Raw genomic sequence first — 15,999 nt, 5'->3', positions numbered from 1 at the left:
GGCATCCAGGCATACATGGTGAGGTGGGGGTGGGGGGGGTGGCTGTTACCGTATGGGATCATTCATATGCACGCCTTTGCGGGGTCATGGCCAGTGCGTTTTATTCCAGAAGACTTGTCCGCCGGCATTTCAGGAGTTGTGCATTCCCTTTTCCACTCAAATCCCACATAAAACGGCATATACGTAATTGCTGCAAGATCGACGTCCAGTTCATAGAGATGCCGGCTCAGTGACGAATGTTGCATTTGAAATAATTTGTTGTGTGGGTTGGCTTTCATGATTTCATACTCACCACTTAACTATGTGGGTAACGACGCGTTGACTGCTCCTCGATTATGTACGTACTAATTGTGAATTTCTTTTGCACCGTACCTAGCCAACCATGCTAATCGGAAGCGTGTCATTATTGCAATTGTTGGCATTGTTATGGTATTGCTGTCATATGTGTGTGTGTGAACAGCGGGCGATACCGCAGCGGTTAAAGCACTGCACTATGAACCCAGCGACCCGAGTTCGATTCCGGCTCACGGCCAACACCAGTGACGATTATCTGAACCGGTCCTGGGCTTCCCCTAGGTCAAATGAGTACTTGGTGCGGTGTATAAAAACATCGCCACCGGGGAAACAAAGGCGGTCGGGCGTGGTGCTGGCCACGCTACCCCCTCGTGTGCCGTGCCGGTCTTCATAGGCGCTGCTCGCTGACATCACTTTGTCTTTGGAACAGCGGGCGAAACGACGTGGGAGGTGGAGGAGAACGGCCGCACGAGTTCGCTCGTGAGCCACGTGGAGTTTTTGGCCGCCCCCGAGGACGACGGGGCGCCGGTCACGTGCCAGGTGGAGCACCCGGCCCTGCGGGGCGGCCCGCCCCTCCGCTCGCACCGCACCCTCGAAGTTCTGTGTACGTAACCGCAACCGCCCCTGCACCGTCCGTCACCCCTGCACTGCCACCGCGGGCGCCCCACACACTTCACGAGCGCCGCACGCATCTCCGCCGCGAGCCACTGGAACGCTGCTGAGCTGGGCCATCGCTCGGCCCTTCTTCTGCCGTGCTTCCAATTAGCGCCGTTGGCTACGTACGGTGCGGGGAAAGCTCAACGTACGTTCTTGGGAGGGCTGAGTTTGGGGGGCCGTCCATAAATGACGTCACGTACCTGGGGTGGGGGGGCAGACATTTGTGACGATGGGGGGGGGGGAGCGGTTGAGAAATGTGACGTTACATTAAAATGCGCAACTTTAAATAAATATAGACAACACGTTCTACTTAATTAAATATACCTTTTAAAAATGTTTTCTCCTACAACATCAGAGTGCAGTGCCACATTAAATACGCACTACAATGGCAATAGTTTAAAGCGATTTGAAGCATGTTTTATTTTTTTGGGGGGTGGGCAGAGCTTTGTGACGTCGTATTTCAGGGGGGGGGGTCTGACTTTTTGTGACGCCGTGTCACGAAGGGGGGGGGGGTACAAAATCGTCCAAAATCGCGTGACGTCATTTATGGACGGCCCCTTGGCTCAAATTATTGTCCCAACACTCCAAGTGGAATTGGGAAACTTTTATTTTTTTAAATAAAATCTACCATTTGCTTGGATGAGGCGACGATATCCCCAGAAAAAAAAATGTTTTTACTTCTAAATGTTTTTGCCGGTTGTTGTTGTTGTTGTTTTTATTGAACAACAACTGAGTGCTGAAATTGACCTGAGCACGGGACGCCGTTGACTGACGGTGTTGACCGCTTCTGAGCGTTGCCCGGATTGAGTGAAGCGTGCAGCCCGGCCTGGTACTCGCGTGGCCTGGGTAAGGCTTCCGTGGGAATCCCAGCCAAACCCACCCACCAAGTTCCCAAACTACTCAACTTTATTTGATCAGTTAAGGCCCTCTGAGCTGTACAGCTCTTTTCAGAAGCAACCTGGCCATCACAAATGATAGCTCAACGAAGTCGCTTAACATGTGGACATTTATAACAGCCAAACAAACTCCAATTTTATATAAAATGTTATAAAAAATTAAATATACCTACGTGACTTTACCGAAAGAACCAAAGAGTATGGATTCCTGCAGTCACGCTTCAAATCAAGATTAAACTCCAAATACTCTTAAGCACGTTTATAAATGTGGAGGGTAAAGCCAGGAGGACACGGAGAAAAGCCACTAAACCACGAGGAGAGAGATACGCAAACTCCACATATGCAGGCGTCAGGGTCAGAATCCAACCCACGACCTCCTGCATACCGGGCGAGAGAGTTAACATTGTCACTGTGACGGTGGGAAAAACAGCATACAACTGCTGCCGTGTACGATTAGTGATCCTCTCTTCCCCACAAGTTAGTCGCCAACATGCAAGTCCCTTCGCTTGCCTTCCCTCTGAGGCTTCAACGGACTGACCCAGGGTCCTTAAAGTTTGAAAACGCAGCGAATGTATTCAAGTGATTATTTGGCGCGTTACATGTTTTTTCATTCGTCGTTAAGAAGGCAGCGAGAGTAAAACTGAAGAAGGCACTCAAACTCTTAGGTTTTTTTTCGGTAAAGTCACGTAGGTAAAAATAAATAATAAGTAATAAAATAATAGAAATAATCATAGAAATAAAATAATAAATCACGACGTTTCGGGCGCAACACAAGCGTCCGTCATCAGGTGCAGTCACGAAAGCTTCAAATCTAGAATTAATACCCTCTACGGGGAGGAATTTCACCTATCTGTTAAACTGGTTAGAGTTTTTAACAGACAACGAGAAAAGAAGTCACAGCTTCTCGAGACGCTGGCCTTTTCTTGTTGTGGTTGTCCCACCTGATGACGGACGCTTGTGTTGCCCCCGAAACGTCGTGATTTATTATTTTATTTCTATTATTATTTCTATCATTTTATTATTTACGTTTATTATTTATTTTTACCTACGTGACTTTACCGAAAAAAACCTAAGAGTATCAATCCCAGCAAACATCTGAAACGGCAACAACACGTGGTGTGTCAATGAGAGAGCACCATGCGAACATGAACATGCTATAACCCATCTCACCACGTCCGTGACTGCGGCGATTCTATTGACAGCAGTCCATCCAACGAGAAATATTTTGCCGTTCTAAAGCCGTTAAGCTGTGTGGACATGCGTCGCGCGACATTTGAATATATACGACGTTTCTGCTCAACGCAGCTCAGTTTGTCCACCAGTGTTAAGAAATGTGTATTCCTTTAAGCCCCGCGGGATATTTAATCTTTTCGTGCAGTGTTTCAGAAAATTTACTTTTCTTGATGTCTCGCATGCGCAACTGAAGTTTAATTATTTACTGTCTGACGGTGCGTGCGTTGGCTGTGGCTGTGGGCTTAATGCGTTCCTCGCCACGAGCCATGGAAAACGGGCAAGCGGAGGCGCAAATCACCCTGCAGCGGCGGTGTTTAATTCGCGAGGCTCGCGATGCGTGCGGAGTGTAAGACGCATTGGCGGTCACACGCAGCCCTTTTTTTGTGGCAAGCCCTGTACATGCTTGTATCTGTGTAGCGTGTGCCGTGTGTGTGAGCGTTCACGTGTGTGTACGTGCGTGTGGACCCAACCTCAAACGAGTACCTTGGTGCGGTGTGTGAGACATCGCCACAAGGGAGACAAAGGCGGCCGGGCGTGGTGCTAGCCACCCAGCCCATCGCGTGCCGTGCCGGCCTTCATAGTTTATCGCTAGCAGCACTTGCCCCGATAGTCTGTGAAGGCTATTTGGGGGATCTTTGTATTAATGGCGGAATCTTTCATCTTTCATCTTTCAATGTGCACCTGTGTGTGTGGTTAGCGGTAGTGTAGCGGATTGCGCGCTGCACTATGAACCCAGCCGTCCGAGTTCGATTCCCGCTCACGTCCAACACCGGTAGCAATTATCTAAATGGGTCCTGGGCCTCCCCTAGGTCGACACAGCCTCAAATGAGGCCCGATGCGATGTGCAACATCGCCACTTGGGAGACAAAGGCGGCCGGGCGTGGTGCTGGCCACCCTACCCCCTCGTGTGCCTTGCTGGCCTTCATAGGTGCTACTCGCTAACGCCACTTGCCCCAAAGGTCTTTGAAGACTACAGTGGGAGGGGGGGATCTTTGTGCATAACAATGGGAAGTGTGGGAGTTAATCTTGCATCAATTGTGCACCTGCCACTCACCCTGTGTGGTCGAACCATAACATGTGGGGGGGGGGGGGGTTGTCTGTTCAATAATCTAAATAATCTCCCAATATTAATAATGATAATCAATCATCTGCCACCATCGAGCCTTCGCCACTGCTCGCGGCCTCCGAGTGCACCTAGCCTGGCACGAGCAGCCGCGGCGAAAGTCACCGCCGAATTGCACAGCTGCCGTTGTTGTCGTCGTTGTGTTCGTGATTTGTGTGTGGGTGGGGTGGGGGGGCTGTGACCGTGCATGAGTGGATGCCGCTTTTGCTCTCGTCTGTCTATTTAATTACTAAAGAGCTCGTGGAAAGATAAATACATCTGCAATTTTCTTGTCACAGACAAACCCATCATCAACATCATCGCTTCCAGCAGAAGCGTCCGCGAGGGAGACAAACTGGAGTTGATCTGCAACGCCACGAGCAAGCCCAGGTGTGACCGTGCACCCCTCCTCCCTGCCCGCGTATTTAGCATTAAAGTTTTTTTTTCGATCGAGTCCCAATTATGCTCTGCCACGTTCCGCCCTAAGCCCTGTACTAAATTGTGGTCGATTGCTTTTCAGCAACCCTAATGGCTTCTCCCCAACCATCACCCTCCTCCTCTTTCCAGCCTGTCACCTCTAGGGAACAAAGTCAGCTGCGAACTGATTGATTTTAAACAAAATTGATCCTTCAACCCGTCCATGCCTCTATCATGTCCTGTAGGACGGATCAGGAAACGGTTAAGATATTAGCATAATACATTATTATCATGTTTTTTTGGGACAACGTTTGCAAGCGTTTGTGAATGCTTCTATGAGAAAGTCCCCCCCGATTGGAGAGGTCGACGCAAATAATATTTTGATATTAAAATAAACTTTTGCTATCCTCGAAATTCTTAATAAATGGGTTAATAACCGTGGTTGGGCCAATGTCGCAGGAGTGAATATGTTTGTTGTGGTATTAACTGCATTCATCTTTATTGTCGCGAGAGAGTTTTCTCTTGAACTGCAGCCTGCCGCGTTTTAGCGGAAAATAAAAAAGAAATTATTGCAGACGGTGCAATTAATGATTTATGTTTTTTAATACGTCGCGTATGAAAATGACATCCAATGCAAACACGTAAAAAAAAATTCTTGTTAAACTGTCCTTACAACTGCTAAGCGGCTTTGTCGCTAGCCCGCGTTACTAAATCGCGACCACTGCTGTACAAAAACAAGAATAAAATTCAGGTTTGTGAGACATTTCATTTTTTGTGCGGCGTGTGCAACGGGGAAATACGTTCGCAGCGCCTGCAGGCAACCCCGTGGCCTGTTGCTCCCTGGGGGCCATAGCACCGCTACCACGTGCATTGAAGGGGCCCACCGATACAAAGTGTAAATTGTCATTCGCGAGACGCTCAATTATTCAGAGTTGTCCTGCTCATACGAAGCCGTTCGTGCACGTGTGTGTGCACGCGCGCGCGCATTCGTGCGATAGTCCAGCGGTTAGGGCGCAGCGCTACGAACCCAGCGACCCGAGTACGATTCCTGCTCACGGCCAACACTAGTGACGATTATCTGAATCGACCCGGTCCCAAATGAGTACCTGGTGTGGTGTATAAAAAAAACATCGCCACTGGGGAAACAAAGGCGGTCGGGCGTGGTGCTGGCCAACCACCCCCTCGTATACCGTGCCGCCCTTCATTGGTGCTACTCGCTAACAGAACTTGCCCCCCAAAGTCTGCTAGAGGCCATACGTTGGGTGCCTTTGTCTTTGTGCGTTCTCGTGTGTGTGCGCGCGCGGCGTGCGCCCACGCCGGCTGCCGCTCGCGCAGCCCCGAGCGGGTGCAGTGGGTGCGCGTCGACGGCGAGATGCCCGAGCGCGCCAACGTATCGGGCACCAAGCTGCTGTTGGCCGCGCTCAACAAGACGGACAACGGCACGTACCGCTGCGAGGCGAGCAACCGCGTGGGCTCCTCCACCGACGAGTACACCCTCGTCGTGCAAGGTGAGCCGTCAACGCCCCAGCCCTGCCCTCGCCTCCCCCCCACGTCCTGCCCACCCCCCCCACCGCCCCTCTCTGACCGCCCCACGTTCCGCACGTAACTTACTACGATCAGCGGAACAGACGAGCCCAGCCACCGCCCACCGTTGCCCGCCGCCCCCCCCACTGCCCCCACATCAGACTCTTCAGCGGTGTGCCAATCGATAAACACATTTCGGAGTTCCGTTATGCGCAGGCACCGCTTGCCATGCCGCGCACGTCTCTGCGATCGCGCGCACGGACGAGCGCGTGCGCACGCGTGTGTCTTCCCTCATGAATATACTGCGCCGTACATCGACGTGTTTGTTTATTCCTTAATGCAGATCACTTTTTTTAAATAGTGGGTCTCCCCCGCCCCCGCCCGCACGCCACTCCCACCAACGACACCGCCTGACACTGAAGGTTTTAAACTCGCGCCGCTGTTGATTCCTCTGATTTCTGCCCGTGACATATGAGTCACTCAATTTGACCTTCAAATTCTGCTGCGCGCGACCTATATTCCCCCCATCCCCTCCCCGGCCCTCCGCTCTCGTGCGTACGCGTCCACGCACGCGGCGGCATTAGGCCATCGCCGCTCACATTACGCACCCTCCCAAGAGAGCCCGTTGCCATTTACCAAAGTGTCGCGACCCCGCCCTCACCCGACATGATCAAAATCAGGTCGGCGAAATGATTGACAGTTGCCCCCCCAAGAGGGCCCCTAATTGGTGTATGGGAACCAGAACGCGATTGTTGACAATTGACGCCTGCCAACTTGACTTTCACGTTTTCTCTTTCTCCCTTCGTGTTTTCTTTCTCTAAATTAATTTGTCCAACTTGTTAACGGATCCAAGCGATGCATGCATTTTTCACCGTCACATTTTCTGCAATTGCTATTTTTTTCACGATTGCATTGATGTGCTGAGGTTTTTTTCTTTTTGGTATTTTTATTACGGCCGTCATCGCCAAAAAGAAACCGACAGTGCAGTAAATGGCACCCTGTAATTTTTCCAGATTGGATTTAGACATTATGTCTTGACATGGATAACAATGAGTTCACTTGTGATGAATACAGCCGAGAAAATGTAACGTTCGATCGGTAATTGCTGTATGCGTTAAGTAGCCCTCATCCAGTATGCATGAGTACTGGGCCTGACTTCAAATATTGACATCTCATGGAGAGCACATTCAGCCAACTCCCGGTCACATTTGCGACACGTTTTTTTCTCTCTCAGTTTTCATTTCATTCCAGCGTTTGCCTTCCCTTTATGCACGAATGTTAATGCGCATTTGTTCGCATTATGCACAGTGAAATTTCGTTTCACCGCTCGACGGCAGACGCGCTTATCTCCAGCGTTCTAGATGTAATCGATCTCGCTCTCACTCACGTCCTCGTTTCACCTTTACCATTTCCCCTCCGTCGCCTCGCTCCCGAGAGAGTGTGTGTCCCCCCCTCCCCTCCGTTGTGAGTCGCATCCTTCGCTCTTCGACATTCCTCCTCGCGACGTCTCTCGTCCGAGCTCGCTCGCCTGCCCTAACCAGATTGGCGTCTGACGTGGCTGTCCCTGTTATTCGGTCGCCTCGTTCTGATATGAATGAAAATGTTTGTTTTCCATGCCTCGCACACTTCAGATTCAGTGCCGTTCCCCTTGTTTTATTGCGCTCGTGTTTGATCCGTGCGCCTCAGCTGGTTCTTTGCTCTTCAAAACAAAGTATTTTTTTCATATCTAGCATTATCGTCGGCGTGGTTATGATCCGTTGCATGTCTTTCATGTTTTATTTCAGCCGTGCCTCCCAAGAAGCTTACCGCAATTTTAGAGATATCTGCGTGTTCATTTTATCCGATGTGTTTTTATGTGCTCGCTGATGAATCAGTTCACGTAGGTGGTGCTTTAAGTATTTATTTTAGGTGCATACAATGAGGCCTGATTTGTGGAGATATTTTTACCGCCATTCCGCCAAATTATGCCTTTTGAAATGTACATCCACCCCACGTTCCGCCGCTCCTCTTGCCGCAAGCGCGGGAGAGAACAAAACATGGTTTGGGGTTAGGCCCCGTAACCATTGGCGGCGGAATGCTTCCACATAATTTGTGTCAATTGCATAATCGCGGAAAATACGTCCTACCATCTTTTTTTGGAATGGCGTCAATCACGAATTTGTAGGCGTGGCTTGCGTGGGGGAGCCCCTGGGAGGAGGTCGGGAGGGGCCCACTCCTCCTCACAGGTCCACGAGCGTGTGGTTGCTGCCTCCGCTCCGTGACTTCTTTTTAGTTCTCCACATTGCACGTAATCTTTTCCGACAGGCTTTTTGATGCTCCAAACGTTGTAAGAGCCAGTGCAATGCCGGGCCTGCAGGCTCGCGCGCCATGCACAGCAGGCGACGGTTGATGAAGAAGGCAAAGGAAGACTGAGCGATTGCGTTGATGGGTTTGATGAATGATCGTGAGATGAAGGTGGGGTGATGGTGATGAAGATGAATCGGGCCAGATGACCCTTGAGGGTGGTGACATGGCCTTATCGGTACCACCTTCGCCACTTGTTTGTCGCAGAGGTTGATGGTTCGCCCTGATTAATACTTTGCGTGAATTAACCACAGAAATACTGTGCGCGCCGTCTGCTTCCAGCTGAACATTAGATGCCCTGATGTCATTCACGAGGATTCGGCCCTTGCATGCCGGACATCTGGGTCCGCGTTTGTTACATTTTAAAATGACCTGAAAATGACTCATTTGGAATCTAAGTAGCGTTCATCGCACCCACGAATGCAAAAAGTTGGCAAGGACCCTCCTCAAAAAGTCACGAGACTCATTGAGGCGTTCCTAGGTGAACGAGAGTGGAATAACAAACAAAGAATATTTCTTCGTTAATCAATGACTGGACGAGCACCCTTCCCCACATTGTCGCGTCACTCATGGAGGTTGCTTGTTTCACCATACTTCACTGCACCGGTCAGTGTGGGTCGGTAAATAATTCCCTGGTTCACTCATCGTGGTCTCTCGAGATCTCAGCTGGTTACACAAAGTGAACTTTGCCTAAAATTCTATTGCATCAGCCCACCTCACCTGCTGTGATAGTCTCCAGGCCCTCTTTTGGTTGAATGTAACCATTTTGAACGTCTGTGGCCATGTCTCATTACTACATTCTCGCTTGCAGATATTTTCGAAAAGCGATGTGTATACGCAGTTAGTATCCAATCATATCTTAAGGGACAAGCAGAGGGCACATTTATAGGAAGAACTTTAAGTGCCGTTATGTTCGGCGAGACTGCTTCTCGCATGATGTGAGAACGATGGACTACAGTCGTCCCTCGGTTAACAGTGATATCGGTTAATGGGTTTTCGGTTAATGTTTCGCCTCCCATAGGATCCCATGGTTTCCCGACTAATGTTAAAATGTTGAACGGTACATTTATGTTATGCACGCAGGTGCCAATTTCGGCCAATCCAAGCGCTCGAAAGTGGGCCTGAGCCATGCCCTCAGCCAATCAGCGACGTCCATTTATGAGTATTGAGACCTCGACTGACTTTGTTTACATTACGTTTTCTGTTTTTGGCAGTTGAAAAAAGCTCTTTTGCAGACTAGGGTCAACTTCTGATCGTCTTGGAATAGATTAATGCTTTTAACATGGCATTCCTATATTTGATTAATAGTTATTTCGGTTAACAGTAGTTTTTGTGTAGTTATTTTTTTGGAGAGAAAACACATTTATAAGAAATACCAAGATATCATTATTCATGATTATTTTTTGTGGTTTTGTTAGTTCCTTAAAAAAAACCCTCTTCCATTTAAACGTGCACAAATAATCATCACTTCCATAGCCATCCTGAGGAGATGAAAGGTGAGAATGAATTGCCTTATGTCATCACTACGCATGAGCAGTTAACCCAACTAATGCATCGCTCACATTACAGGCAATTTTAAGCAAACATGCGAATATCTAGTAAATCAAATTCTAAAGTGCTTTCCTACTCAACGGAGCATGGGGCACTATTTGTGTCTTGTTTATGGCCCTGAGCCAGTGGTGGAAATGTCACGTTCCTATGGCAGGGACAAGTCTTCCGAAATTAAAACTGTTGTTGACTTGCCCCACAAAGTGGGACTCATTAAATTGATCGTCCAGAAATATTTGAATTCGCAGCCTTACAATATAAATATGTATTTTTATTTCATATTTATTTGATTTTACCACATAAGGCCCAGAAGCGACCTGGCCATAAAATGATAGCCCAATGAAGTGGCTTATCGTGTGGAATTTTACAGCAGCCAAATACTCTAAATGCATGTTTCTAAATATGGAAGGAAAATTTTGAGTACCCGGAGAAAAATCCATGCGACCAAGGGGAGAGCTTGCAAACTTCACTTCGGCGCCACAAATGTCAGGCTACACCCACTCCTAACAGCCAACCATCACACCCCCTTGTCTACCTTCCAGCCATCACACCAAGCCATCCTGACCACCCAGGCACTACACCTCTACGACCGCACCCCCCCCCCGCCCCCCTTGATGCCTACCACCACACCTCCATGCCTACCATCCAATCCCCGAACCCCAATCCCTACTGCCCAGCCACCACATTCTCATTCCCGCCTGCACCTCGTGCCAATGCACACTGGTGCCTTTGTGTTCCCAATCCCAGGGGCCTATTGAGGGAGGGGGGGTGCAAGGGCGATGGTGGGTGTACTTGTGAGAAACAACACTGAAACCTGCCAGAACAGATGAACCAAATAGCCGTGAAGAAGTTTTGTTTTTGCTTTGCATGAGTGTGTGGTTATTGTTGTGTCTCTACTTATTTTTTACAATTCCAAATATTTGTTTTTATATATAAACGTTTCCACGATAACAAATGCTTCCATATTTATGATTTAAAAATTCTCTCGAATTTTTTGCGGAATTTTTGTTTTGTCATTTACCATTTGCATGCATGCACGCACGTTTTGTTTGTTTGTTTTGCTGTTGTCGGAAGCACAGATCACCCCAATACAATCCATCCCACCGCCAGCTCCCCTGCAGCAAAGCCGACACGTGCAGGTATGGATCAAACAGCCGAGAAAGCCCCCCCACCCCGCCCCTTATCCCCCCGCCCACCGACCTCCACCCCACTCCTTCCCCAAACCTTCCTTCCCACCGTCCTCTTCCCCAGGCAAGACTAATCGGTATGGGCGACGCAGAACAGCAGGCTTTCCCCGGGTCCACCACATCATCTACCTCCTCGCGCTGAATAGATGCAGGTAGTCACCGAGACCTGACGCTTGTCAGGTAGAGGCAGTATGCTCATGCGGAGGGTGATGGGGCGGGAGAGTGAGGAAAAGGAGGAGTTGTGAGTTTTGTGCTCTTAAACATCCATGTACCCCCCCCCCCCACCACTGCAGTGTTGGCCAGCGTGCGCTGTTATTTTTAAATATATATTGTTGCAATGCATTACGCTACAAATTTTCTATGCTCCTGGGGTTTGGAGCATTGTCAGCAAGATGCAGCTCCCTATGATTACCCAGGGACCGTGATTAATGAGCACAACTCTGCAAACGTTGCGTAGCAATGTCTCTTTTTTATTTCACTTGCTTGGGGGGTGGTTATTTTTGTTTACATCGCATAAGCAGAGGATGTTGGTTGGATTAGGCCAGGTTCTTTCACGATCACATCACTCGGAGCGTGCCCGATCTCGCCGGACACTAAACAGAGTTGAGGCCTGGCTAAATCCTAAATGTAAGACTGCCTGGGAAGACCAGGTGATTGTAGGCTTAGGCTGCGAGTTGGCTATGCGATTGCATTTCAGCAGTGGATTGAATCCATCTCTGCCGAGCTTTGAGTATTTACACCCTAATGCACGTGGTGGGTTTTCACTGAGGAACTATGGTTTCCTCCAAACACCCATTCATGTAATTGGCCAAACTTCTAAATGCAGGTCTCCCCTGAAAAATAATCTTCAGACTCGATGTTTTTTTTTTAACCTAGATTAAGGTAATTGTCATCATTGATGTTAAAGCAAGTTTTCATATTCTTAGGTTTTTTTGGTAAAGTCACGTAGGTAAAACATTAAAATTAATAAAAGTTAAAAAATAAAAATCACGACGTTTCGGAGGCAACACAAGCTTCCGTCTTCAGGTGGAACCGTCACAGCCACGACAGCTGTATCAAGTTTCCCATGCATAAGAGGCAATATTTCACGTGGTTCAATGAGTTATTTTATCTGCTGGTTAAACAAAGAATACTCACTGACCGTATTGCTTTGGCTTACCTTCCCTCCCTGGTTCAGTTATGTTTCCGCTCGGCTGAGACCCCTGGCGGCTGCTTGCTTGTTGGTTGGCATATGCCAAGAAAGGACATGTTTAAAAGTGTTCAAGTAAAAGCAGTGGTCAAGTGAAGTCAAACGCGTCGCTGACACCCACCCACATACACCGAGCATTCCCCTGAAGGCCACCGCTGCCATTGAGAACTTCTCAGCGTGTGTCCGGGTGGTTAATTTCGCACTGCCACATTCTCCCACGGCGGCAGTCAATGCCCATGACATTTCATCATTTTGGGTGCTGCCCAGAGACTCAAGTTGTACCCAACATGTTATTTGGATTTTTTTCATTATTTATTATCGCAAAAAAAAAAACTCATCTCAAATGCCAGAGGAATGCGACAAGCGTTCAGACATTTCTTAAACCCCCATGAGATTATTGAGGGGACTTGGCCACAGTTATTTTTTAACCGAAGTCGAAGGGCACAGGATGTATGTCACTCATCATCAATACATTGGGAGGGGGTAGCATCCCTTGATCCTTCACATCAGAATGAGCGATTATTTGACTCTGTGACAGATCTAAATGAAGTCCACACATAGTCGAATGAAGATCCTCATCGTGTGGCCTTTTCTTTAGTTCCGTGTCGTTATTTGGCATCGTCAGTGTGCTGCTGGATGAAGGCCACAACAGGCCACCGCCGTCGCCTACCCCCCACCGCACCCCCACCGCACCCTCCCCCCCCCCCCAAATGGTCGCTCGATGCGTCAATCCGGCCAGCACCGACACACGAGACGATTTCAACAGACGTCGTCCCGGGGGGGCGCATTTTGTACGAGCGCTGGCGCTTTGTTTTGGTCGGAAATGTTTTGGAAATAAATAAATGAATGCATACGCATGTAGAGCGATACAATCCTGAGGAATGTATCGCCATTGAAGCAGATTGGAGACGTCGAAATTGTTCGGTGGTCCCACAGAGCAAGAAAGAAAATTCAATTAAGGGCTTTCGGCATTGAAACGCTGCGTGCGGTGTCGCTAATTTCTGCTGTGTATGACAGAGTCTCAACACCATCTGCTTCTGCGCAAAGGGCATGCAAAACAGGTGCCGTCGGATTTATTAGGGTACTTACAATTGTAAAGAGCCGTTATTTTGACAGTTATTTGGAGAGGAGTTCTAAAAGATTGAGCGTTCCACATGAATCACTTTAATGGCAACCCAAGTATGCAATCGCTCCTTGACAGCGCGTTGGCAAGGTTACGAAGGTTGCGGTGTCAGTGACTTGTGCCGCTGAATTAAAAAGAGGCGTTATTCACGATTTCATTCGATGCATAGTGCATGCACAGAGATATTCATCGTCGTAATCCTGCAATGCTCAATCCACTGCTGGATGAAGGCTTCCACATTTCTCGAGACCCGATGGTGTAACAATACACGGAGCGCCTTCACACGAGCCGATTTCATCGCGCCATCTCCTCGTCGGAGGGGGGTTATCGCTGTAGAAACGCGCGTACATTGTGGACGCCGGGGTAATAGTTGGCGTCGTCTGCAGTGTCTCGGTGTAGATTGCTCCCCTGATACGATCGCTGGGCTCGGATTTGACCGGACAGAGAAGGCGGGGGAGATTACAATGGGAGAGCGCCGCGCATTGTTCAGTCGTTCAAGTCAGAGTCACTTCTCCAATGAAGGTGCCACGGTGGCGAGATCTTAACTCCCTCGCCTGGTATACAGGAGAACCGTGGGTTCGATTCTGACCCTGCCTCTTGCTGTATATTTGGAATGTGTGTGTCTCTCTCCCCGTGGTCACGTGGATGACCCTTGAGGGCGGGGACACGGCCTTATCGGTACCGCCTTCGCCACTCGTTTGTCGCCCTGATTAATACTGCGCGTAAATTTACCACAAAAATAATATGCGCACCGTCCGCTTTCAGGTGAACATTGAGATGCCCTGATGGCATTCACAAGGGCTGGGCCATTGCATGACGAGACTTTTTTCACGTGATAGGCCACTTCGTTGAGCTATCATTTGAAAAAGAGCGATATAGCTCAGTGGTGAAATACAATAAATAGTTTCGTTTTAGAGAATGAAGACAGTGCTCATCTCCTGTTTGCTGTACTCGTTATTTAAATTAGTTTTTTTGCTTTTTGTCACTTCGCAGACCCAGGTCACCTTTTTTTTGCAAATGAGACCCATGCTGGTCTCTTTTTTAAATCCTTTATATTAAGTTCGCGTGCTTGCTTGCTTGGGTGCTTGCTTGCTTAGGACCGTGCAAATCTTTCGGTCGTTTTTTAACCCACTTCCGGTGATCCAATCGAGCTGACATTTTCCACACAGACTCGTTGTGCCAGACAATTATTGTTCGTGAAAAATAATTCCCAAAATTTTACACTTTTTAGGCAAACAATTTTTATTTTACATATATTCAAATAGAACGCATTCATGGCTTTGGCTGAACGTCAGAGTGTAAGAGCCCAGAGCGTAACCCCTCCAAAGGCCGTGGCGGAGTAGCGCAGTTGGTAGCGCCCTCGCTTCCCATGCCAAAGGTCGCGGGATCGATCCCCGCGTCCTCCACAGGCGAATATATTTTTAAATCCTTTATATTAAGTTCGCTGCCACGCATATAAAGGATTTATAGTGAAAAACTTTGTTTTTACGGGTTATACTTATTAGTTCCCAACCTGGCTACACAAATAAACTTGACTTGTGTACAGCCAGATTTGAAGTTTTCGTGACTGCAATGATCCATACTCTTTGTTTTTTTCGGTAAAGTCACGTAGGTGAAAAATTAAATAAATTAAAAATGAAAACAACTAAATTAAATCACAAATTTAGTTTTCATTTTTTATTTATTTAATTTTTTAACTACGTGACTTTACCGAAAGAACCAAAGAGTACGTTTGTGTACAGCCCTTTTAGACGGCGATGAAAATGCCACATTCCCATGGTGGGGGGGGGGGGCGAGTTTCTCAACAGGTCAACCACTGTTCACTTTCTCAGAAAGCAGTAGAAGTAGTCCCTCGGTTAACAGTTACATCGCTAAACTGGTTTTTCGGGTTACGTTTCACCTCCCATAGGACCCCATGGTTTCAACTAAAGCAAATTTTTTATTAATGTTGTGTTTATGTTGTCCACGCGGGGCCGCCAATTACGGCCAATCCGATTGCTCGTTAAGTGGGGCTGAGACATGCCCTCAGACAATCGGCGACGTCTATTTATGAGCGTTGAGATCTCGACTGGCTTTGTTTCCATTGTGTTTTCTGTTTTGGAAGCGGAAACAGCTGTCTTGTAAACTCGGTGATTTTTTACTTATTTTACAAATTGTAAGTGAATTAATAGTGATTGCACTGGCCCCCTAAAGTGAATTAGCACGAGGAAAGAGGAGTAGGAAAGTAATTATCCTTAAAACAAAGCAGTATTTATTTTTTAGGTCAACTTCCAATCGTACAATCGTCTTGAAACGGAGTAATGCTTTTCACATGTAATTCCTATATTCGATTATTCTGGTTAAGAGTAGTTTTCGTGGGACTCACTTTATCGACCCCGGAGAGTTGATGGGCTAAGTCAAACCCGGATTTGTACTCAACCTCGTGATTGTGAGCCTCTCGCTGGACCACTGAGCCACCTGGCTGGGGTATTGCTGCTTCATTTGGT

General features: G+C 48.1%; 1 protein-coding gene across 1 annotated transcript in view; it reads left to right on the top strand.

The window, feature by feature from the left end:
- Positions 1–15,999, top strand: part of LOC144719135 (cell adhesion molecule 2-like) — a 127,868-nt gene that overhangs the window by 97,372 nt on the left and 14,497 nt on the right. Inside the window, exons 6-9 of the mRNA XM_078595003.1 lie at positions 725–898; positions 4,482–4,572; positions 5,935–6,107; positions 11,094–11,153. Of these exons, the coding sequence (XP_078451129.1) occupies positions 725–898; positions 4,482–4,572; positions 5,935–6,107; positions 11,094–11,153 (498 nt within the window). The remainder of the gene's footprint in view (positions 1–724; positions 899–4,481; positions 4,573–5,934; positions 6,108–11,093; positions 11,154–15,999) is intronic.

This window comes from Lampetra planeri, chromosome 5 (genome assembly GCF_965212315.1).
Source record: "Lampetra planeri chromosome 5, kcLamPlan1.2.h2, whole genome shotgun sequence".
In the NCBI taxonomy this organism is placed as follows: Eukaryota; Metazoa; Chordata; class Hyperoartia; order Petromyzontiformes; family Petromyzontidae; genus Lampetra; species Lampetra planeri.
Note: the sequence above shows the minus strand (reverse complement) of the source record. Positions and strands in the feature narration are given on the sequence as shown.